This window comes from Drosophila innubila, chromosome X (assembly GCF_004354385.1).
Source record: "Drosophila innubila isolate TH190305 chromosome X, UK_Dinn_1.0, whole genome shotgun sequence".
NCBI classification, from domain to species: Eukaryota; Metazoa; Arthropoda; class Insecta; order Diptera; family Drosophilidae; genus Drosophila; species Drosophila innubila.
Genome location: NC_047626.1, coordinates 38,116,868 through 38,142,848, shown reverse-complemented (window position 1 = coordinate 38,142,848; position 25,981 = coordinate 38,116,868). Strand labels below are relative to the sequence as shown.

General features: G+C 38.3%; 2 protein-coding genes across 2 annotated transcripts in view; one reads left to right on the top strand and one right to left on the bottom strand.

Annotated features, from left to right (window-relative positions):
• LOC117794103 overlaps positions 1–25,981 on the top strand; it is a 192,094-nt gene that overhangs the window by 86,859 nt on the left and 79,254 nt on the right. The window lies entirely within an intron of this gene.
• The window catches only part of LOC117794102 (von Willebrand factor A domain-containing protein 8), a 73,541-nt gene continuing 68,984 nt past the window's right edge, over positions 21,425–25,981 (bottom strand). The window contains exons 5-7 of the mRNA XM_034634584.1: positions 22,219–24,333; positions 21,726–22,160; positions 21,425–21,655 (exon numbers count right to left, since the gene is read on the bottom strand). Coding sequence (XP_034490475.1) covers positions 21,556–21,655; positions 21,726–22,160; positions 22,219–24,333 — 2,650 coding nt within the window. The 3' untranslated portion in view covers positions 21,425–21,555. The remainder of the gene's footprint in view (positions 21,656–21,725; positions 22,161–22,218; positions 24,334–25,981) is intronic.

Sequence of the window (25,981 nt, the reverse complement as noted above, 5' to 3'; positions counted from 1 at the left end):
TAGTTAGAATAGGAAAAAAATAGTGGAAAAACTCACAGGAAAACAAAAAGCTGACTTAGAATACCACAACAAAAACAAGAACGAGGTAAAGAATTACGTGCGAGGGGAGGTAATTTTCGTCAAAATCGACAAAAGATTGGGTTCAAAACTGACACCCAGGTACAGAAAGGAAATAGTAGCAGAAAATAGAAACTCAACTATTAAAACACAGTCCGAGAAAATAGTACACAAAAATAATATAAGAACTTAATTTACATGATTATTTTACCAACATGCTTGGGGATAACGACAGTCCTCGACTACTCAAACTCACAAGTCATTTCAATCGACACCGGACTAGCAGCTAAACAGGACGGCACCTTTAAAATAATCCACATTTTTGATTTAGAGAAATATGCAATTATCTATTCATCATTGGAAACTTCACTTCAATCACTCAACCCATCTCATCCATTATACCCATACATCTCCTTTGAGCTGTCGCAAGTCAAAAATGACTTAAAAAGACTCAAACCCCCAAACAAAAACAAAAGAGCAATTGAAGCCTTAGGTACGGCGTGGAAATGGTTGGCGGGAACTCCGGACCACCACGATCATGAAGTTATAATTAATAAAATAAATGATCAACTAGAGAATAATAATAAACAAGTTGTCATAAACCGCATAATAAATGAAAAAAATAATCAATTGACAAACGTAACTAACGCAATACTAAAAGTAACTTTAAGTTCAGTAGAAATTGTTAACCAAAAAGCAAATATTCTTAAATACAAAATACAATTAGTAAAAGAGGAATTAACCAATATTTTACATGCAATTACATGGGCCAAGTCAAATACTGTAAATTCATTTATTTTCTCAGCAATTGAAACCGACATTGTAGAACAAATTTTTAAGAAAGAAAACAATTTATTTTTTAACATAGAAGAACTTTTAGAATTCTCAGAAGTAAAACTTGCAACAAACGGTAAAGACTTAATTTACATAATTAGCCTCCCAACCATTAGCTTAGATAAATGCAGAACACTTAAAGTTAAAGCCGTAAAGAAAGCCCAAATTATTAACGATATAAAATACGAAAATTTACTAGAATGTAAGAACGAACTATATGCCATAAAAGAAAATTGTGAAGATCATAATGACAGGACAATATGTAATAGAGATAATTTAATTGACTTAAGTAATGACACTTGCCTACACGCACTACTTAACCTACAAAAACCAGAATGCACCATAATCAACAATCAACACATTCCGAACTTTGAGGAGATACTCCCAGGTACCATAATGCTGAACGGATTCGACGGTTTTGTCACATACATCATCCAATACCGAAACTCCACAGTGAAAATCGGCGACAGGAGCTACAAAACAGAAGAGATCCAACCCGCGGAGCCAGAACCACCCCTGTTCCAGCTAGCCGTAGAAAAAACTAGACTGGACGAAGTACTCTCGCTGCAAATGATCAACGAGCTAAACATAAACAACACCAAGACACTGGAGAAACTCGGAGCCAAAGAAGCTATACAGGCAACTCTCAGCTACACCTCGCTCAGCATCCTATTACTAGTAATAATAGGATTAGCCATCGAGCTCATCAGAAGAATAAGAGATGCAGCCTCAGAGAAGAGAACAGGTGAAAAAAACGCACCAGACAATAGAACTCCATTAGGGGTTTATGTGACGACCGAGGACGCTCGCACTTAAAGGGGGAAGAGTTAACACCCTGCATGTCAAAGGCCCAACACAACAACAATAATATGAGTACATAGGCAACCTGGCCAAACATAATATAATATAAGCAGCCAGACAACAACAACAATTTAGCTGACGAGACAACAACAACAAACATTAGCGGCTAAACCAAAACAACAACTTGAGCAACTACCAAATCACGCGGACAGGTTGCGCAAGAAGCCACGAGCGCTGACCAAACGATATCAGCAGCTCACCGTGGGACTGGCGGATGCAATTGGACACCCTCGATCAGCAACGTTCCGCAGGTGCGAACGGCAGAGGGTACAGAGACGAAGACACGTGCGCTGAGTACGCACCCTTAAGGCCAGTGACCGTGGGACCAGCGGATGCAAGACGACACCCAACCAAACCCAAGTGCTAAGGTACGCAGCCCCAACAACAGCAGCGGTAACAACGACCAATGGCAGCCTAAGACGACAGCAGCGGTATGAACAGCAGCAGCAGCACAAACAGCGACGCAGGCAGAACGTAGGTTAAGTAGATAATCATAAGACATAATTGTTTTAGTTCTAATCAAACCACCAATAAATACTTATGTATTTTTTTTAAAAAGAAATAAAACAATTTCTTAATTTATATAAAAAAAAAATGTTTTCTCCTTTTTATTTATTAATTTCAATTTTAAGAACATGAATTCTTGAAATAAGAACTTGGTCTTACTTGAAATGTTCTTAAGACCAAGATGTGTTCTCTGAATTTAAAAATTTGTCAACGCGTTTTTTAGACCAAAAATTGTAGTTCTGAGATCAAAATCTTGATTTTAGAACATTTTTTTTATCAGTGTAGTGTCTTTTGATTTTTTTTGAAGTTTTTGCTATGCCACTGTGTCCTTCTTGTAAGGGATCGTCATGAAAAGCAGACATTATAGCTTATTTTTCTGTTTCGTTTTTTACTAGGGTCACCGGCTTGAGTAGCGCCATTTTGAGTTTTTTAAGATTTTTATTGCCCATTTGCTTAAAAGTATCGATTGAAATAAATTCAAAGATCTTTTCGCTCGGTGCCACTATTAGTTGGCTGATTCCTAATATACCGGCTGCTTTTTCAACCCTTTGGAAAAATTGACCTTAGTCTTATATTCCATTGGTATTAAGGTCGCTAATCTCAATTCTTGCAATAATATTTTTACTATGTTTTTAAATGCATAGCGTATTTGTTATGTGCAAGGTTACTATTTTTCGTATATCGTCGTTTTTAATGACGTCGTATACGTTGGGTTTAGAATCTTTATCAAGGTTTTGCTTGGCAAAATTTCTAGTTCTTTTAATACTCAGAATTTATTTTGTCTACTTTGTGGTCTTGTAGTGACTTTCAAGACATTTGTGTTAGTCCTTTTTAATTCGTTAATGGTTTTTCTAAATAACGCATCTGCAACAAAATTGTCTTTTCCCTTTAGATATTCCTCAGTGATCTCATACTCTTCTAAATCTAATCTCATTCTAGTTAGTTTCGATCTTGGATTTACCATTGAGAATAAATATGTAAGCGGTCTATGGTCTGTTTTTATAGTGAAATGTTGGCAATGTATGGTCGAAAATGGGTTATTCCCCAATTGATTACTCTTAATTTTTTTTTCTGTGGTGCTCATATGGCTTTCATCTTTCGTTAATGAACGTGAAGCGTATGCTACTGGTAATTGCTTATCACCATAAATTTGCTTCAGAACTGCTCCGCAAGCTTGTTTACTTGCATCCGTTATTATACAAAATTCTTTGCTAAAATCGGGAGTTATATACGTCAATGATGAGATAGCACGACAAAAGGCGAACTACAACACTAACCTATCACTGCACCCAAATACTCTTGCTCAGCGATTAACTCGTGCTTGCAGTCGAGCCCGCCTTAAACGAAACGACCTTCCATTTTTCTGGGTGTTATTTAAGGTTGTGTTTCCTGCATAAGTCAAAAACACTTGTTAAGTTTTTAATCATATGTTTTTCGAAACAACCGATGACTTTTAGGTCATCCATGTACAAGAAAGCTTGTGCAGCATCTAATCCAGAAAAAGCGATGGTCATCATTTTTTGAAAAGAATTAGGCGCTATTTTTAGTATCCGACCCTGGTAGTTCTCTTTTGGGTACTAGGAGTATTGGACTATTATATTCTGCTACTGATGATTCTACTATTTTGTCTAGAATGAGGTTATCTACTTGTTTAACTACTTCTTCTTTGTGAGTATGAGGTATTCTGTAGTCTTTAATATAAAGGGTGTTTTTTTTTAGAAGTTAGAAGGATAATTTTATGGCATTAATGTTTAAATATGATTGAAAGCATGTGGCCGCCGCGGCTGGCTCGAATATAGCCAAGTCTAGAGATCCAATTTTCAAGCACTTTTTCGAGCATTTAGGGCCGTATGTCAGTAATAACGCTACGAATGTTGACTTCCAAGTCCTCTAACAATTGTGGTTTGTTGGCGTAGACGACCGACTTCACATATCTCCAAAAAAAATAATCCAATGGTGTCAAATCACACGATCTTGGTGGTCAATTGACAGGTCTATTCCGCGAAATTATGCGCTCATCGAATGTTTCCTTCAATAAATCGATTGCGACGTGCGCTGTGTGGCATGTAGTGCCGTCTTGTTGGAACCATATCTCATCCGCATTCATGCCATCCGATTCGGAACAAAAAAGTCGGTTACCATGGGTCCTTACCGGTTTTCATTAACGGTAACAGACTCTCCAGCATCATTTCGGAAGAAGTATGGCCCAATGACTCCACCAGCCCATAGAGCACACCAGTTTTGGCGTCTTAAGGGTCACATGTAAATTATCTTCACTCCAAATGCGGCTATTTAGCTTGTTGACGTAGCCATTCAACCAAAAATGAACCTCAGCACTAAATTTTTCGATGAAAATCAGCATCGAGATCAATCTCATTTTCGGCCCATACACAAAATCACGATGCATTGCATGGTCTCGCGGCTTTAATTCTTGAACAAACTGGATCTTGTAAGGTCGTAAGCCAAGATCCTTGCCCAAAATCTTCCATATAGTTGATGGACAAAGCTCCAATTGCTGTGCACGGTGGGGAATCGATTCATTCGGGTCCTCTTCAACACATTGCTCTACAGCGGCAATTGTTTCGTCGGTGCGCACTGTTCGACGTCTCTGCGGATGCATATTATCACATAGAGTAAACGTAGTGCGAAAACGATCCATGGCTAAGCGAATTAATTGCTCTGATGGACGATTATGTCGACCATAAAATGGACGGAGCTTGTGGTAAACTTCGCGAACTGAACCATTATTTTCGAAATAAATTTGAACAATTTGCAAGCGTTGTTCTTTTGTTAACCTGTTCGTGATAAAATGGCAAGCCAAACTGAACATAAATGACATTAGAGTTGCCAGATTTAACGAAAATTTTTTTAGCTTTATCTAGACTCGAAAAACCAACCTCTAAAAAAAACACGTTTACACTGGTTCTTTATCTTTTAGTGTCAGATCTTGTTTATTTATTTTTTTTTTTTTGTTTACTTTGCTTTTATTTATTAAATCTTCCCCAAGGGACACTTACAATAAGTTTATCAAATCTTATATTTAAAGCTTAACTAACAGTCATGTTGACTTAATATGATTAACGGTGCCCCAAGGATTTATTGCTGGGCTGGAAGGTCGTTTCGTTTAAGGCGGGTTCGACTGCAAATCCGAGTTAACCGTTGAGCAAGAGGATTTGGGTGCAAAGATAGCTTAATGTTGTAGCTCGCTTGACGTATATAACGTTTAAATCTCTATGAATGTTCTCGTTTCGAACATACCATGATGCCCCAGTGATAGTCCTCAAGATTTTTGATTATGCTCGCTGTATGATATCAATATTGCTACTGCACGCGTTTCCCCACAGCAGCGAGCCGTAGGTCCACACTGGTTTTATGGTGGAATTGTAAAGTAGGACCTTGTAGTCCAAACTGAGAGGAGATCGGGGGTTCAAAAGCCAATAAAGATTATTGGCTTTCAGTTTAATCTGCGTTTTTTTTTGCTTCAAGGTGACGACGCCAGGTGAGCCGCCTATCAAGATGAACGCCAAGGTGCGTTACTTCTTTGGTTTGTGGGAGTTGCGTATTAGACAGCGCTAACGGAGGACATGTTTGCATGTTGAGAGTAAACGTGATATGTTTACACTTTTGTTCATTTATTTTAATACGCCAGTCGGCTAGCCATTTCTCTACTACCGCCAAATGTTCAGCTAGACGTGCTGATGCTTCAATGGGGCATCTGGAACGACTAAGAATTGCGGTGTCGTCGGCAAACGTAGATGTTGTTAGCCGCTCGTTTATGGGGATGTCCGCTGTGTAAATTACGTATAGTGTTGGTCCCAATACACTTCCCTGGGGAACTCCAGCTTCTATAATATGATCATCGGATGTAGTGGTGTTGCATCTCACTGCGAAGACTCTATTGTAGAGGTACGACTCGAGAAGCCTATGAGTGTACACTGGGAGCGTCGATTTGATTTTATGCATGAGACCTTTAAGCCACACTCGATCGAAGGCCTGGGAGACGTCGAGGAATATTGCGCTGCAGTATTCCCGATGTTCGTATGCTGTACGTATTTCTGATGTTATTCGGTTAACTTGCTCGATAGTTCCATGCTTTTCTCGGAAGCCAAATTGATGTGTTGGGATTGTGTTGTGTGTTCTGAGATGAGGAATTATGCGCGTCAAGAGGCATTTTTCAAAAAGCTTAGACAAGCACGGTAGTAGGCTAATTGGTCTGTACGATGATGGTATTGTATGGTCTTTTCCTGGTTTGGGAATCATTATAATGACCGATTTCTTCCATTTTTTTCGGGAAGTAGCCGATGGTTGTAATCGCGTTGAAAAGTTTACAGATGAGGGAAATAGCACAGTTTGGAAGTTCAATGATCATTTTTTGAGTTATTAGATCGCAGCCTGGAGCTTTCTTTGGTTTCATCTGTTCTTTTATGACTTTTACAATTTCATTTGGACGAAATTCAGGTAGTTCAGGTTCGCCAGAACTATCAGATACACAGGATGATTTTAAAAACGAATTTGTTGCGGGATTTGGTTGGAATACATTACGTAGGTGAGCAGCGAATGTGTTGGCTCTGTCTTTGTCGCTACGGGCCCAGCAGCCTGAGGAATTTCTTATAGGCGTTACCGTTTCGATCGGCGCTCTTAGCGTAGGGTGAGCCCTCCACAAAGGTGGTTGGTGATAATTGCTCTATGTAGCGGCGATGGGCATCTGCTTTTTCTTGCTTAAGAGCTGTGCTGAGTCTGCGTGAAGCATCTTTAAAGCGTTGTTTTGTAGATGGCGACCGGTGAGACTGCCATTCACGTCGCAATCGTCGCTTTTCCAGAACAAGTTGTTCTATTTGAAGATTAGTTTTACGTTTATTGGTCTGCACATGCGCGCGTTGTGGAGTAGAGATTTTAGCTGCTGCAACAAGTACAGATTCTAATAAGTCAGCAGAGCAGTCAATGTCCGCTTCGATGTTGAACTGCGGAGCAAGATCGAGGTGAGAGCTAACGTATTTCTTGTACTTGAGCCAGTTGGTTCTGTGTGTTGTGAGTCTATTAGAATATTCCACATATTCCGGGGATTGGAGTAGATTTAATAACACAAGGGAGTGGTCGGATGAAAGATCCAAAAGTGTTACGGCGCTTATCAGATTGCGTGGGATGTTTTTTGTCACAGCAAAATCTATTAAATCTGGTTGTTTGTTAGGGTCTGCTGGCCAGTATGTAGGACTACCCGGGGAAACATAGTTGAGTTTGTTGCTTGGCTTTATGATTGCGTTGTATAGCTGCCTTCCTTTTGCGGTCACAAGGCGAGAACCCCAGTGCGGGTGTTTCGCATTATAATCTCCTGCTGCTAGTGAATTGTAGAATTGCATGAATTGATCTTCAGAGATTGTAAAGCGGGGAGGACAGTATACAGCGGCAATAGTAAGATTGCTGATGTCCGATTGTACAATTATAGATGTGGCTTGTAGATAGTTTGCCGCGAACCTTTTCTGGAATTCGGGTTTGATGCGGTTTCTTATTAGAATACCGGTTCCGCCGTGTGCTTTTCCATCCGGGTGATCTGTGCCGTAGAATATGTAGCCGCGTATTTGAAAGTTATATTTGTCAGTAAGGTGCGTCTTAGAAAGCAGCATTACATTAATGTGATTGTCATATAGGAATTGTGTAAGTTCAAGTTTATGCCGTGTAACACTGTTGCCGTTCCACAGAGATATTCGTAGAGGCGCCATTGATTATTTGGATTGTTGAGATGCAAGCATCTGTATCAAAGTGTTTTGATTTTGCATAGTTGATCTCATAAACGACATGAGCTCCATCATACTTTGTTGTAGGGTGAAAATCATCGCTTCAATAGAGCTTTGTGACTGCTGCATGGGCCGCTGCGCGTTATCTATACTCGAATCTTCTTGTATTACCCTTGGGGGCGCTGCTGAGGTAGTTGATTTTTGAAGGCCAGATTTTAAAGCATTAGCGAAAGATATGCCGTTGACAGTGTTTGCGGGACCAAATGAGGACCTGGCTGCTTTGGCGAAGAAGACGTCGGGTGTAGTTTGGGATGCTATAATTGCACCTGGCAGGTGCGGATGGCGCGCTGTTGGTACACGTCGGATGCGGCTTTTTAGTTCCTTGTACACTGGACAGCCTCTGTAATTAGCAGTGTGATTTCCACCGCAGTTTCCGCACTTTTTTGTACTAGGGTCATTCTGTTGACTTGACAGGAATCAGGGCCATGGGAGTCTCCACAAGCTACACATACCGAACGCAGCGTGCAGTACGTCCTGGTATGCCCATATTCCTGGCAGTTTGAGCATTGAACTGGACCATTCCGTTTGTGTGGTTCCTCAACAGTGATCCGGCGATGCAGCAGGAGCTGTAGTTTGTAGATCGGGTGCACTTCATTTTTCTTTGGAGCTTTACTATCTGGCTCCAGCTCAACTTTGAAGAGAGGTTGCGGTGTTTTGCTTTTGTTTAAAATGTTTGTAACTCTCTTAGCGAGAAAGCCCTTCTTTTTTAACGCACTTGCGACCTCGGAAGAGGTTACATCCGGTTCAATACCTTTAAGTACAACTTGCAGGCCCTTGCTGCTTTTTAGTTGATAAGTGCAGAAGTTTTTCTTAGCTTCATTTAGATACTTGGAGATTTTACGGAAATGCTCCTCGTCTTTTGATTGAAGCTTGATTTCGTGAATGTTCCCTTTAATTAAATGAACGACATGAAAATTGTTGTTTCCTACTAGGTCAACGATCTTGTTCACGAATGCCAATATAGGTGGGGGCTTTAGTTTCTTTGGTCCATTTCCTTCTTCGGTAGGCTGGTCGTTGACAGTATCAGCCAGCGGTGCAAACCTATTGATGGTGTTTACTGGGTCCCCAGCAGATTGGTTAATTTTTGATTTAATTTTTCGTTTTTTGTGGGCTAAGTTTTCGCTTTATTTGAATGTAGCGATCCACTCCGGTCTGCCCAGCCGGCCCGGATGCTTTTGACGCTGCGCTTTCAATCAAAACAGTAGTTGAAAGAGCTTGCGCTTGGTCAGCAAAAGATGGTACGATGACTGTTGACCAGTTAACGTTGTTGTTGCCGTAGCGTTAGCTGCAGCGACTTGTACGGGCAAGTTAGGTGGTGAGGGGGCGGTGAGGGGGTCGGTAATGGAGAGGCACAATCTTCGCTCCAGGTTTTTGGAGTTGTAGTTGGTAAAATCGGAGAAGCAAGAACGCGCTCTCACATCTTCGACGGCTAAGAGGTTCTGCTTTGATTTTTCGGCTGTTGTGTGTTGCGTTTGTGGTTTTGCTTCTGAGACAAAGCTAAAGTAAGCGTTATTTTTGGCCAAAGAGAGTCACCGCTCGTCTTGCTCGCGCTGACGTTCGGCACGGGTATCGTAGTGACTCATCGAAGTTAACACTTGCTCAATTCAAATTCTATTTGATTTGCTTATAGTTTATATATTTGTTTAATTACACTTTCAAAACTAAGTGGATGATCGTGCGCATCGCACTAGGGGGCTCTTGGCCAAATTTTAGATTTTTACCGCACTTAGGTACTATTTAATTTTGATTAATTCGGAGCGCTTTAAAGAAAAACGTCTGCACGGTCCGAAGGTAGGTTCGCTATTTTTGTTTATAAAAATGGTTTGTTGTTATTGATTTGTTATTTGTTGTTATTGATTCGGTTTCTAATCCGAATATGTCTGTATACTTGGTGCATAGTTAGTTTAACTTTGTTTTGAATACCATTGGGAAGTTCTTGGTTACCTTTTTCATTACTAAGTTGTCTCTTTCTTCGTTAATATCGTTAACGATTTCAAAGTTATTTAACGTTTCGTACTTTATTTGGTCTAGGTTAACGATTTTTATTGAATTTTTTTTATTAAGAATTCGAAAAAAGTTGTCTTTTGAATCGGAAATCGTATTTTCTATGAAATTCCTTCCGCAATTTCTTGATTGGGAATTAGAGAATGATTTGTAATAGAGGATATTTTATTTTGAGGAGCGACTTCGGAACGGGCTGGTAGTATTGTGGCATTATTGTCACAAGTATGTATTATTGATAATTTTATCGGATAACTTAAGTTATTCGGTCGAATCGTTAGCAAATCATTATTTTCAGTAAAATCTTAATGACAATTGAATATTTTTATGAATTTTATTCCCATAATGCCATTACTAGGTATTGGAAAATTTTGTACGTCAAATGGAACCACAAAAAAAACTCTACACAAGGTAAAAGTCAGTGACGAAAGCAATTTCTAGCCCCAAAATTTCTGATATCCAATTTTGTGACAAACAAAATTCAGTTTAATATAAAAATATTAAATAAAAATATAAATTAATAAAAAAAAGAAAATTGGCATTGTGCACAAAAGGGTGAGCTTCTTTGTACATAAAAATTACTTTTTGCGCAGTGCCGAATGCTAATTTTCGCTTTTTTATATTAATTTATATTTTCATTTAATATTTTTAGATTAAACTGAATTTTGTTTGTCACAATATTGGATATCAGAAATTTTGGGGCTAGAAATTGCTTTCGTCACTAGACTTTTACCTCGTGTAGAGGATTTTTTGTGGGATATCAGAAATTTTTGCAATTGCTTTTGCTTTTGACACTGTAACTTTATCATTAATGCTGTTCGGTTTCTGTGCAAAAATGTTTATTGGCATCTCTGTGTGGGTACTGCTTGAGTACAGCCACTTTTGTGCATCACTAGTTAATTTCATCATCACTAGCATTCGCAACATGTTGTCATCATCTTGTAAATGGCAACAATTGACTTTAGTTGCGAAACCCAAATTGTTGCAGAACTTTTGCCATCGAATTTTGGCAACATGTCTTTAACCAGACTCAGCATCATGTTGCTATCGCCGTTGTTGCTCTCTTTTTGTTCTCTTCTCAACATTTCGTTTTCTAGTTTCACTAGTTTCATCTGCAGTTTTAACAGTTTTACTTCTGCACTGTCGTTTTCATTTTCTCCTTCCTCCGCACCTTCGTCGAAAGAGCGAACAATTTGTGTGCCAACTCTGACGCTGTTAAAATTTTCGCGTACACTTTGCACACTATTGTTGTTGTTGCGCCCGTTTTCGTTCTGACTCTGCATTGCTTCGCTGACGGCGACTTCGTTTTCGTCTTGACTTTGCATTGCGTTGTTGGTGTCATCGTTTGCGACTTGCTTCTGCGTAGCGGTTTCGATCCCGTTGATTTCACCAGAATTTTCTGGATTTGCACTGGGCGGTCCCTCTCCACGCACCATCACTGGAACTTCACTGATCCGAGCTGCCAAAGTAGCCTTGCTCCCATTGGTTGGTAACTCCAGGTGCCCAAGCCAAAGTTTTAGTTCTGCCAGTGTTAACTCGCTTGCATTAATTGCATGCATTCCAATCACTTCACTTTTAGTTGTCTCAAGCCGAGAATTTTTATTTTTTCTTCTTTATTAGGCGATTTACTGTCTTTATCCCACTTCTGAAGTTTAAAGTCACACGCGATGCGTTTTTGTTCATTGCCAAACTCAGAATGTTCTTTATTGTCTCTCTTTTTCTTTTGCTAGCTTATAATAATGTATGTGTGGATCCTGTGGATCTTGTGTATTGTGAATTACTTATTGCTATGTGTATATTACTTATTGCTATGTGTATATTACTTATTGCTACAAAGCACAGGTGCGTTGGGTTGCCATCGAATTTTCGTAGGCTGTTAATATATTTTAAGCACATTTCAATTTGTTCAACGCTAAGCTCAGCGTTAGCACTGCTGGTTGCAATTGGATCTGGAGCCATTTTTATTTATTTACTTTTTTTCAAAAAGCTTTGTTCGAGCTTTGATTGCTTTAAGTTTTCAATAACCGAATGTTGTAATTAGCACGGTTTTAGAAATGTAGATTTTGATTTTTAATTATTATTATTTTTTACCAAAAAGCTTCGTTCGAGCTTTGATTGATTTACTATTTCACTAACCGAATGTTGCAGTTAACGCGGTTTTTGGAAATGAAGTTCTTTAGCGGATAGAAACTTTATCGTATACGTCACCAAATAATTTCTATCCTACCGGCTACGCCACTTACTTGGCACTTGTTTTCGCTCAGTATCGAATTTAAATTAGAGCAAAGAACACGAACACATTTAAGTGCAGATAAGTTTTTATTCAGAGTGTTCTTGGTGAGCTTAAGTATGATATTAATTGTATATATATTCAAATTAATTTTGTCAGCTTCAATATAAACTTAATTTTATGTGGCAAATTAATGTTGCAATATTTTTAGGCTTTCTTCTATTCGTATATAGAACAGGCGTATTCAACTTGTATTTTGTGTATTTTTTCCGCCACAAATAAGCCTTTTGATCGTACACTAATTGTTTATAATTCTGTTTTTTTAATAAAAACCCAACCAAGACGGGGCAGGGCAATGATGGCAGGCAGAAATTGAGTTCTCATCTGGCAGACTCGCTTAAAGAGGTAGACGACTCCCACTATGATTGCGGTGATGAATACTGCTGTCGTGATGCTAGAGATATAGTGGGCGGGAAAATTAGTGGTTCTCCTTCCAACTTGATGTGCTCCAAGGCCGGTAGCTGAGTACTCAGGTTCAATGCTGGTACCAAAAAATCCACATCTGCTATCAGATCTTCATATGACGAAGCCCTCGATTCCTCCACTCGATGTTTTAACGCGCCGTACCTCTCCAGATCTGTGTGAATATCCACGTTCCATGTCGTCGTTGAAAGCCCCACAATGCCCTGATTTTGATTTTGACAATATGATTTGTTTGTACATAAAAATGTTAAAATAGACTCTACCATTTATTTATCTTACTTGGCTTATATGTGTGGATATTTCGTATCATTTCTTTTTCGTTTAATTGATTGTTTTTATTAATTTGTATATTATTATTTAATTTTTATACCCTGAGCCCATTGAAAATGGGCAAAAAAGGGTATAATGTGTTTGGAAGAATGTATGTAACAGGCAGAAGGGGGCATGGTAGACCCCCCAAAGTATATATATTCTTGATGAGGATCAACAGCCGAGTCGATTGAGTCATGTCCGTCTGTCTGTCCTTCTGTCTGTCCGTCCGTCCTTCCGTCTGTCTGTTTAAGCGCGTCGATTTCACTAAACTTGGTATGTAGGTTCCTGAAGTAAGCCTTTTAAACGAACCTAACAATTTCAAAGCGATTGACCCATAAATAGAGAAGATGACTTTGAATTAGTTTTAATTCAATAATTACATCTGCATGGCAAATTGAGCGTGAGACCGAGATGGCATATACACGTTTACATGCAAGCCGCGCGCAAAGTAAGCGCACAAAGAGAGTACGAACTAGTACCAATTTTACCAATCGAGCGATAAACAAAAACTTTATCGTTATCATATAATGAAAATGTTGGTGTATAATTTATGTACATCATTGCGGACGGCAGTACGCGCTAGTGAGGAAAGCATCACGAAGGGTGCAAATTGCAATATAGCAATATATACAGCTAATTTGGGAAATTTGCTATGACTGTCCGATCAGATCGAGTTATATACCGATCGTAAGGTTTAGTCCTAACTTACAAAACGGCATACTTAAACTAAAAAATTTCAATGATTGCAGCAAATGGGGATGTTGGTTTTGGTAAAATTTTGTATTCTTCTAAAAAATTCTAATTAAAAATACGCGTGGATTGATACCTCGATCACCCAAATCCGATAGCTGGTTCAAAAGGTAAATGAAATGAAAAGTCAGTTTGTATGTTTCTCTGTAAGTATCAAAGCGCTAAAAAAAAACTAAGATGTAATGATCGGGATTTATTCCATTTCGAAAATCTAGAAATGTTTGTTCTACGGATTTTTGAAAAAACAGCTAGTTTAGCGGGAAAGCGCTAAATCCCTCTAAAATTTAAACCATAGAAGCTAAAGTTATGTATCATTGGAAAGGTGTCGAAAATTACGTTTTAGTACTAAAAAACATTTTGGTCTTACGAGATATCTCAACCAAACTCATACAATATGCATTCAACTTGGTTTTATAAACACTGACCAAAGTTGGTTCGAATCGCATCACTATATCACATAGCTGTCATAAGACCGATCGGGTCAAAATTAGGTTTTAGTATGAAAATTTTTTTTGTTTAATAAAATATTTAAACCAAATTGATAGAATATGCATTAAAGTTAGTTTTACACATCCTGACCGAAATTGGTTCATGTCGGACCACTATATCATATAGCTGTCATAGGACCAATCAGGCGAAAATCATGTTTTACTGTGAAAAACATTTTTTTTATGAGAAATCTTAACCAAACTAATACAATATCCATTTAACTTGGTATTATATAATATATCCTGACCAAAGTAGGTTTAAATCTCTAACTATGTTTTAATTTATTATATTTTTTATTAATTTATATTTTTATTGAAAATTTTTATATTAAACTGAATTTTGTTCGTCGTAAAATTGGATATCAGAAATTTTGGGGCTAGAAATTGCTTTTGTCACTAGACTTTTACCTCGTGTAGAGGTATTTTTGTTACAAATATACAATTAGATTAAAATATATTTGTGTTAATATATTATTATGTATTTTTGCATGGCAAAATTCGAGATGACGTCACATTTTTTAATAAAGTCGGACAGAAGCTGATTGCTATGCAATAAATTACAGAAAAGGACAAGCGATCATTTTGCAGCACAACTTTTGCATCGTTGCCGAGTACTCAAAGCTGCAAAATAATAATTTTATTTATTAATATTTCCGATTCCTTACACATATATTCGTTAAGTCTCCGCTTATTATCAGTGTAAGAAGATACTTAACATATTCCGCTTGTTAAATGGCATAAAAGTAGACTGTGCAGCAGCCTCTGTCAAACTCTAACTTGTTTCAAGAGCGAAAAAGAGAGAGGAAAATTCTGCCAGAATTTAGACAGACTAAACTTGTAGTTTGTGGCTACCCTTGACACACTCTAAATCGATTTGCGACTTATCAATTTAAATTTATTTATACCCTGAGCCCATTGTTTTTTGTTTTTTGAGATATCTTAACCAAACTGATAGAATATACTTTTAACTTTTGTTTAAATCGGTCCACTATATCATGTAGCTGTCATAGGACCGATCAGTAGTTTTAGTATGAACAAGGGGGCTACGCCCCCTGCTCGCTTCGCTCGCGGTGAGGTGCGGCTACAGTCGAGCACGCTCGACAGTAGGATACCCTGAGCCCATGTACTCTTTTATGAAAGTTGATTGTTGCCCATTTTCAATGGGCTCAGGGTATAAAAATTACACACGCGAAACTATGAACAACTTTCGGTTTTCTTAAATCACTGTGCTAATCACTGCAGACTACGTTATTAATGCCCCACTGAACTAATACATCACTCGGTATTATAATAAACGTATTAAAAATTAATTAGAAATTTATGAATTGGTAAACCGCAAGTCGTAATTGTAATCGCTTGCAATCGATGTAGAGTGCGTCAAGAGTAGCCACAAACTACAACTTTGCTCAGCCTGCATTCTGGCAGCACCCAATTTGCTCACTCACTCTCTCCCTCTCACGCAACACATTCGAGCCTGCCAAAGGCTGCTGCAGTGCGCGTGAAATTTGAAATAAAAGACAATGTATAATTAATGAGATTTTTAGAGCGGAAAATGTAAGCAGATACTTATTATATATATGTGTAAAAAGTCGAAAATATAAGTAATGAAAATTATTGTCTTTCAGCTTTCAGTGCTCGGCAAAGATGCAAAAGTAGTTCTGCAAAATTAACGCTTTTTCTCTCATGCAATTTCATGCATAGCTATCAGCTTCTGCCCGACTATATTGAAAATTGTGACGTCATAAGGAATTTCGCCATGCAAAAATACATATTTATATATTAATATATTATTTGTATATACATAAATTATACATTAACATTTTTATTACATGATATCGGTCTTGTCGGTTTGAGCGGAAAAAAATCTGGTCGTTCGCTTGCATCACAAGGGAATATCGAACGCGGCTTTTGGCTATAACTTTTGCTATTATTTGCTTCTGAAGTGCTTTTTTGTGTTGGTAATCACTTATGTAAATAGAATAATATGCAATTGACTTAAATTTAAGTGACTATTATAAAATATATCAATCTATAACAGTTTTAAATGAACAATTGCTTGGGTTGACCGTTACTATGTAATATATGGAAAATCCTTTCAGAGGTATTTTTTTTAAGTTAGATGCCTTAAAATATATATATTTTTGTAATGGTAGTCCCAAAACGAACTTTGGGATTAGGATTGGATCTGAGGAGTGGTAATATCCTGACATATATACATATATAGTAAGGTAGCTATACAGCTAGACGCACATACCAATACAATACATACTTCTACCAAAATTCTGACTATATGCATCTTTTTCCTTTTTAATCAATCAAATTGAAAAATGATTTGCTTTTTTATATCTTTATCTGATGTCAGATAAACAGCTCGTTTCCAGTGATTGCTAAGCCGACTAAGTCATTTCATACCATTTTTTTTTAGGAAACTAGTTCTTTTGCTATTTTTGTAAGGTACTCAGCTTGCTTCGCTGCTCTGCGATCGTAAAGCTTGAGCCGGAAATTTTCTATGCAAGTACCCACTTGTATAATATGTTTGCATTAGTGGCACTCTTGTAGTAGAATAGCTTTCTTACTGTTTCTGCTCTTTATCCTTGGATTGTAACTGGCCATAAGGCCCTCCATCAAAGGGACTCCTGCCAATGTGATTATTGTATTCCTCATTTATTTGGAGGCAACTGATTTCTATATAAAGCTTCTGCATCCTACCATCATGCAGTGCTTTAGCTCTTTCCTCATTAGGATTGGATCTGAGGAGTGGTAATATCCTGACATATATATATAGTAACGTAGCTATAGAGCTAGACGCACATACCAATACAAGCACAACTCGACAGACAGAACCACAGCCAGTACAATTCATAACATAACATAACATTCTCAGGAAGCTCAAATTCAAAACATAGCAATCAAGAAACAGAACGGTTCACAGGCAGATCATATAAGCCAAATATAAACATAAAATATCTTGATAAGAGCCGCAGCCGATTTAACGATTTAACTTATAAATAAATAATTTGCATCGACAGCATAATTTCCCCAAAATTTGCGCCTCGCGACAATGGTCACGTAGGCCGCAGCCGAAAAACAATTTTAAACATAACTTTTGAGGTTTCTTTATTCATTACGATCGAAGATCGAGTTAGTCTTAATTTATTCTTAAGCTCACCAAGACCACTCTGAATTAAAACTTATCTGCACTTAAATGTGTTTGTGTTTTTTGTTGTAATTTAAATTCGGTACTTAGCGAAAACAAGAGCCAAGTAAGTGGCGTAGCCGGTTGGATAGAATTTATTTATTGACGTATACGATAAAGTTTCTATCCGCTAAAGAGCTACATTTCCAAAACCGCGTTAACTGCAACATTCGGTTAGTGAAATATTAAGTCAATCAAAGCTCGAACGAAGCTTTTTGGTGAAAAATAACAAAATTAAAAATAAAAATCTACATTTCTAAAACCGTGTTAATTACAAAATTTGGTTAGTGGAAACCTAAAGCAGTTAAAGCTCGAACGCAGCTTTTTCTGAAAAAAAACAAGAATTCCTAAATAAAAATGGCTCCAGATTCAAATGGAACCAGCAGCGCTAGCGCTGAGCTTAGCGTTGAACAAATAGGAATGTGTCTAAAATGTATAAACAGCCTATGAAAATTCAATGGCAACCCAACGCACCTGTGTTTGTTTGTGAAGATCATCGATTCAGCAATTTCGCTGTTTTCCACCGCTAGACCAATCCAGATGACACACCAGCTGAATGCAGTGAAGGGGCTTCTGATCGGAGACGCTATGCGGGTATTGATGAAGGCGAACTACGAGACAGAGTCCACCTTAACCCTCTAACAGGCAAATCGAAATAGGCATTCAATCAAGTTGATATATATTTTATAAGTAGATATAGCTAAAATTAGCTTAAGTTTTAAGTTTCATAATTTTCGGTTGGTCGGTGCGCTCACCAGTTGAAAAATACTGAAGACCGTCTACTGACGGTCTTGTCGGTTTGAGCGTAAAAAAATCTACAGGTATGGTTGTATGCAATAAATGCAATATCTTTATTTAAAGCCATTTTTTTTGGGTTAGTTGTTATAAGATGCATTAGTTTGATGGTGACAGTCCCAAAAACAATTTTGGGTGGCTGTCCCACTTAGGTTCCTTGCTGAGTTCAACGTCGGTATGCAGCTTGCACGCCAAAATGCGATTGGCTATTCAAGAAAAGCTAAATTAAAATCAATTTCATAAAAACAATGTGTATACCTCTCACTGTACCCAATCTATAAATTCCTCTTGCTCGTAAATATACTAATAAAGCCAGCGAAGTATAAAAGTTGTCAAAGTAGACAATATGATGAACAAAGTCAGGAATGGTATGGAATAAGCTAACAATAATGTTTGATGTGGCTCCAAGATCTGGTACTCCAGGCAATATAATATTATCTCCGGCGCCATTATACACTTCAAATCGGTAAGCGAATTAATTTGAATCGCAAAGCACAAAAAGTTTGACTTTCTACTTATGGGGCTTATTAGGCATGTATTGTAGAAGATGATGCTTTGTCTTAGTGCTGACTCATCTTGGAATGATAAATATATTTTTATCGTTAAGAATCGCTTCAGTTGCATACAGCTTTGAATTGGAGCGAACGCAATCTTCTAGCTCTCGAAATTTGGATAATTATATCAGTATTCCGATGTAATTCATAATTTCAGTGGAAGGCACATCGGTTTGTCTCTTCGCTGATAAGCTTCAATATGTCTTCTGTAAAAAAGTATTTAAAGAATTACAGTGGGGTCTCAAGCTTTTTTACTTCATCTGGTAGTGATAAGTCACCACGAAAAACCACTTCGTTTACATGCAACTGCATGGACCGTTTGCGCCACAACAAGTTGGCCTAAACAAAGATTTCATTCAAAGCTGGGGATGAATAAATAAACACAATGAATGTTTGTTTAAAAAGTACTAGAATTAAAATATTACCTTTTCCAATAAAGCCACCCGAAGAAGGCTGGATATGAGGACCAGTTGCTTCAACTACTGGCAATGGAGATCGCACTCGCTTTGATGGTTTAAAGCGTGTAGTTGATGTGGAAGGCTCTGCATAATCGATTGGTGAAGGTGAAACTTCTGCTTGCTCGACTTGAACTTCTGCTTCATCGATTGGTGAAGGTGAAACTTTTGCTTGCTTGACTTGGGAGACAATAATCCAGAAGCTAAAATCTTGAATGCATGCTTCCGTTATTTCAGCTTTAACAAATTGCTCAATATATTCTTCAATTGTTTCCGACTGACGTTGGCATTCCGGTGCAATGTTGTCAACAACGTAATCGGTGTCATCCTCAGTTTTATCACTGCTTAACTCGAAGTCTGTTTCCACCGAATCGAGCAATTGTTCGTCCGACAATGTTTTTAGATTGATCTTTTTTTTGTAGAAAATCCTTTTGGGATTCAATGTTTATTAACTTGCCAGTTCACAGTTATAGTAGTGTTTACCATCTCCAAGCACATTTAGAAACTAGTGGGCCGGTGCTACAGTCGAACATACTCGACTGTCGGAGACCCCGTACTTACTATGGCAAAAACTAATAATGGAAAAAATTAAAAAAAAAATTTAGTTAACTTAAATGTATATTCTATCAGATTGGTTACGATGTCTCATAAAACATAAAAGATTTTCATACTAAGACTTGATTTTCGCCCGATCGGTCCTATGACAGCTATATGATACAGTGATCTGATTTGAACCAACTTTGGACAGGATATATAAAATCAAGTTATATGCTTACTGTATCAGTTTGATTACGATATCTCATAAAGCAAAAAAGTTTTTCATACTAAACTTGATTTTTGCCCGATCGGTCCTATGCGCGCTACATGATGTAGTGGTCCGATTCGAACCAACTTTGGACAGGATATTTAAAACCAAGTTTAATGCATTTTCTATTAGTTTGGTTACGATATCTTATAAAACAAAAAAGTTTTTTATACTAAGACTTGATTTTCACCCGACCGGTCCTATGACAGCTGTATGACATAGTGGTCCAATTTTAACCAACTTCAGACAGGATATATAAAACCAAGTTATAGGCTTACTGCATCAGTTTGGTTACAATATCTCATTTAACAAAAAAGTTTTTCACAACAAAGCTTGATTTTCCGATTAAAAAAAGAAGCAAAATTGATCTGCCTGCAATATTGAGGAATCTACATACCAAATTTGGTGTCACTGGCTTTGAAATTGTTCTTATAATTTCGGTTTGTGGGCGATAAAGGGGGCGTGTCCAAATTTTGAAATAAACTTGATCTGCTTGCAATATAGAGCAACCTACATACCAAGTTTGGTGTCGCTAGCGCTTATAGTCTCTGAGATCTAGGTGTTCATACAGACGGACGGACAGACAGACAGACAGTCGGACAGACGGACATTGCCATATCGACTTGGCTGTTGATGCTGATCAAGACTATATTTATACTTTATAGGGTCTGCCACGCCTCCCTCTGCCTGTTACGCACATATTCGTTAAAACAAACCCAATAGACCCCTGTACTATTTTTTAAGTACGGGGTCTAAAAATACTAACGTTACACAAGTAGACGGCAAACGATACGAAATACAAAACCTAAGACATAAGACAGTTCACTACAAGACGGCATTTCAGAAGAAAAAGAAAATAAACAAATCTAAATATTCCAGGGAACCCGACGAAAATATTCCAGACCATGATGCAGATGACAATAATCCTGTTATCATATCGGGAGCCAGACAATACAGACAATACAATATCTTGCTCGAAATGGATAAATTTAAATTACCGTATAACTATTCGTACAGTGCACAATGCCAATTTTCGCTATTTTTTTTATTAATTAATATTTTTATTTAAAATTTTTAGATTAAACTGAATTTTGCTCGTCACAAAATTGGATATCAGAAATTTTGGGGCTAGAAATTGCTTTCGTCACTAGACTTTTACCTCGTGTAGAGGTTTTTTTCTACTTTCGAGCGTGCTCGTTAATCGATCAATCAATTGATCACCCCCACCCCAATTTGTAATGAAACCCGCATTACCTAACTACTTATAATTAACACTTTATTAACATATTTAACTTTCAGTGTTATAAAGTACATATCTGCAATTAAATTGCATTTAATTTTCAATTTACAATATACTGCAATCTCAAATTATATTTGGCCTCAATTAGATTAGACTCACGACGACTCGCATACACTACAAACATTACAAAACCTTTCACATAAGGGATGAGGTAAATATTTGCTTTAAAATCTGCGGCAACTTGGTGAGGTCCATGCATGCATAACTCTGTCCGTCGGGCATTTCAGTTATTATTCTAGAAATTAAAGCAAGATAGCTGGATGTAATGGCTCACAATTTATATATTAGGATAAGTGGTTACGTACTGATCAGCCTCTTCGGCCAGACTACCAATAAAAACTACATAGCCTTTGACCTTAGGTTCGCCGCGTTTAAGTGCCAGTGCCAGATCCTTGGGAACAATGCCATAGCGCGCAAGATTGGCATCGCTAAGGACAACGACAATACCATTTCCATAGTTTTCCTCCGTGCTTAACTTGGAACAAGCTTCGCGAGCTGCTTTTACGGTACTATCGCCAGACCAACAAAATTGCGAATGGGCATGCATCATACGTATTATCTCAAAACGTTCTTTGTCGTTCTTGGGGGCACAACCCAGATTGACGAAGGGCAACTCCCATCCTTCGCCACTATGACCGACGATGTCGTAAATAATTTTTTTTTCATATCCCTGGAAGGCTTCCATTACCATGACAACGGCCTCCAATTGACGATCTAGGCGGCCATCATAGCCATTAAATCTGTCAAAAATTCCATTTTTATGTATCACATTCGGTGTGTCAAAAAAAATGTACTCACCTGTACATGGATCCAGAAACATCGACGACAAGTTTGACCCTATTAGGTTGCTTTATAACATGATCCGACCATGGATAAGGCTCGGTGCGTCTTTTATAAATATTTCTTTCACCGGTGATGCCTTCGATGAGACGCGTGTCATCAAGATCACCATGTGTTTGATACTTTTTCCATTGACGCTCCTTGCTTTTAGTCTCCATTGCTTCCAAAATGGCTTTAAGTTGCTTTACTTGCTTACCGTTAGGCTTACTGAATTGTGCATATATCTTATGATCATGCGCGGTCATTTTAATCTCTTCTAACTTTTGATTAAACGCCTTGCGATTCATTTCACGCGCCGCGCGTTTTATTTCCTCTGGAATTTCGGCTTTCTCCTCGTCGCTAAGTTGATGAACTTGATGATCCATGTCCAGCCTAAATGGTCCACCTTTGCCGCCTAAGCCTGCTGTATCGCGTCCACCGCTACCACCAGCCCACGTGTTGCCACCCACATGCGCTTCATTTTTCGGATCTAATTTTCCAATCTTAGGTCCAAGGACGCCCAACCCACTATAACGCTGAACATCTAACTGGAGCGTCTTTTTCAGACGTAACGTTTCCAATTCCTCCTTTGCATATGCCTCAATCGGCAGACCATGTTTTGAAAGCACTTTGGTGACCTGCTGCAATGCCTCTGGCTGGTAACGATCAAAGTCTAACACGTTTCCTACCAGGTCGGACATGCTATCTTGCGGATAACTCTCTAAATGCTTTACAATGTTTACAACTTCCCGAGTTGAGTATGGATAGTTAAGCAAACCTTCGTCTGCCAAATTACGAAGCTCCCCGAATGCATTAACTAATTTTTGGAGTGTCTTAATGGGTACATTTGGTCCGTATTGCTGCAGTAGATAGAGCTCAGAGTCGGGCATGGGATTGTCGATGGCATGACAACTGAAAATGTCTCCTAGCGCAGCAAAAAAGTCGTTTCCCAAAAATGGAAAACCTGGACGGTTGGCCAACACAATAAGCCGAAATTCTGAATGTGTTTTAATTATGTTGGACGAGTTTCCAGAGTATCCATTAGGGACAATACGACGACCATCTGACAGCATCATTTCACCGCTCTCTACCAAATTGCGCAAAATGCAGGTAACATTAACCGGTGCCTTGTCTGCCTCATCTATGACCAAGACATGACCAGATTTAACCGCGCTAACCAATTCGCTATCTTCAAAGACTATTTGACCATCTCGTAGCGTGGACTTTATGGTAAGACTATGCACAGTGGTATCCCTGTGTAGTTGTATATATTCGCGCGGTTGTCGCATAAGTTCCAATAAGCGATCAATGAGTTTGTTTTTGCCTACTCCCTGATTGCCCACCAGAAGCAGATGCTCCCCTATTATATAGTCCTGTAATAGTCGTTCTAGCAAAAATACATGTTGAAAAGTTTCGTAAAATAGAGTTTTGGGTACTTTTGACTGCTTCGCCAATACCAATTCGGACAACAGCATCGAAGTATTGCCAATGCATAGCTTGTTGTCCACCACACAAATTGTTTTCTTATTATTGTTAGCGTTACAATCATGATTCGAACTTTGACGGATCCCAGCCTGCTTCATGGCTTGCTCCAAGCGGGCACGTAAAAGTGACGGCATAAACTTCATCAGGAATGTACTATGCAACAGTTCGTATACATCGCTGTCTGGATATGCAGCCAAGCGACGCCCTAGCTTCAATATCTGTCGTGTTGATAGCGTCTCCGACAAACCCTGAAGCATTGGATCCGTTGAGGTACGCAGTATCTGTGCCAGCGTCAGCATCCATTTCATCTTTGGTTGCACTTCTCCAAAGATCTGAACTAGAAGTTCGATTTCTTCATTTTGTTGCAATGGTCGTAGTTTCTGATACAAGAACATGCTTAATATTTCCGGTGTGAGCCAACTGTTTTTATTACTCTCCAGATTTGGCGGCTCGGCTAATGCTACAACGCGAAAGGACTCGGGTATCGGGAACAATCCACGTTCTTTTAACTGTTTGTCATCAAGTCCTTGGCTAAGCAACGCTTGGTAGCGATCGCGACGAAGCAGTGTTGTGCCATCACATAGCTGAAGCTCTCGGTCATGAAGTATTCTGTGATAAATAAAAGCTTTTATTTATAATCAATTATACAAGCTTTTAAAATTAAGCATCTATAAATAAAGTCGAGCTTCCCATACACGAACTTCTATTACTCGAACTTTATCCAACTCAAACAAATTTGAGTAGCAAAAGCGTTTACTTATGTTGTATGCACCTTGCACTAAAATATGAACGTTTTATTATGATCTCCCTTTTGAAGTTATTTGTGAAGGCAACAGTAGGAATACAAAAAATATTTGTACTGTTTAATTGCCTGTTTATTTAAGAAATAGTGTTGACACTTTTTGAGGTAAAATTTTGACTATAGTTTTCTTATTTTTGGCCTATGAAAGGAACCACTGTGCGTTATACCCACCGCAAAGGGTCCCTACCTCAGAATTTGTAGGAAAAATTGTACAGAATAGGCGGGAAAAGCCCTGGAAAGTGGCAGTGGTGAACTCGGAGAAAATATGGCGATAGTGATGAGAAAATAAATTGTCCTTATAGGCCTGGTTACACTTAGAGCAAAACGACCGCGAAATCAAAAACTCCATGTAAAAAAAACATCGAAAATTTTTTTATGATTTGTCGTTTGAAATTGGATTTACACTTACGCTACGCTACGTATCGACATTACGTTGCGTTAACAATAACATGACAATGTTATTTCAACTCTTTGCGATAACGTTATGCAACATGGAAGTGTTGTTTGATGATTTTGGAAAAATGGATAAGGTGCAGCTAATAAAGGCCGATAAAATGAAGAACGCAGATATGAATAAATATAAAAACTAGTCGGAAAGGCTATAGTCGAGATCCCGACCATAAGATACCCGATACTTATTACAATATATATTAAAGTACGAAATTACTTGTATTTCTTTGAAAACATTAAATCGCCATAACTGCCGTTCTACTTGTCCGATCTTGATGCGATTTAATTTAATTACCACAAAAAATATATTATCTTAAAAACTGTGGGTGAGTTGGTTTTTTGCGATTTGCGGGGGCGGAGGGGGCGTGGCTTAAATTTGAAACAAACTTGATCTGCGTGGTGTTAATATAAATCTGTGTGCCAAATTTGGTTTGGCGGAAGGGGGCGTGTCGAAAATTTCAAACAAACTTGACCTGCTTCAACGCCTTTGGAGTCTGTGAGTGTGTCTATGGTATTGCTATCTCTTATAGTTTCTGAGAGCTAGGCGCTCACACAGACGGACAGACAGACACACATGGCTATATCGGCTCGGCTGTAGATGCTGATCAAGAATATATACAATTTATGGGGTCGGAGATGCCTCCTTCTCTCTTTTACATACATTCCAACGAACACAATATACCCTTTTACTAATTTTTTGAGTAATGGGTATAATTATAAAATAAAACTTCTTTTCAATGATAATATTAAATAAATTAACTTTATTAATGTAAATAACACTTCGAGCAGAACGAGAGAACGAGTAACACCGATCAGTACGAGCAGTCCTTGCAGTAGCAGGATATACCATCAATCCTTGTTGTCCCAGGACCCTCCGAAAACATAACTTAGCATTAGTAGGTTATCATCCTCGCTGCTGCAGGAACCAACGTTGATATCCTGGCTGTAGCAGGATATAGTCCTTGCTGTCGCAGAGCACAACAGAGATAGCCTAGCATTACCAGG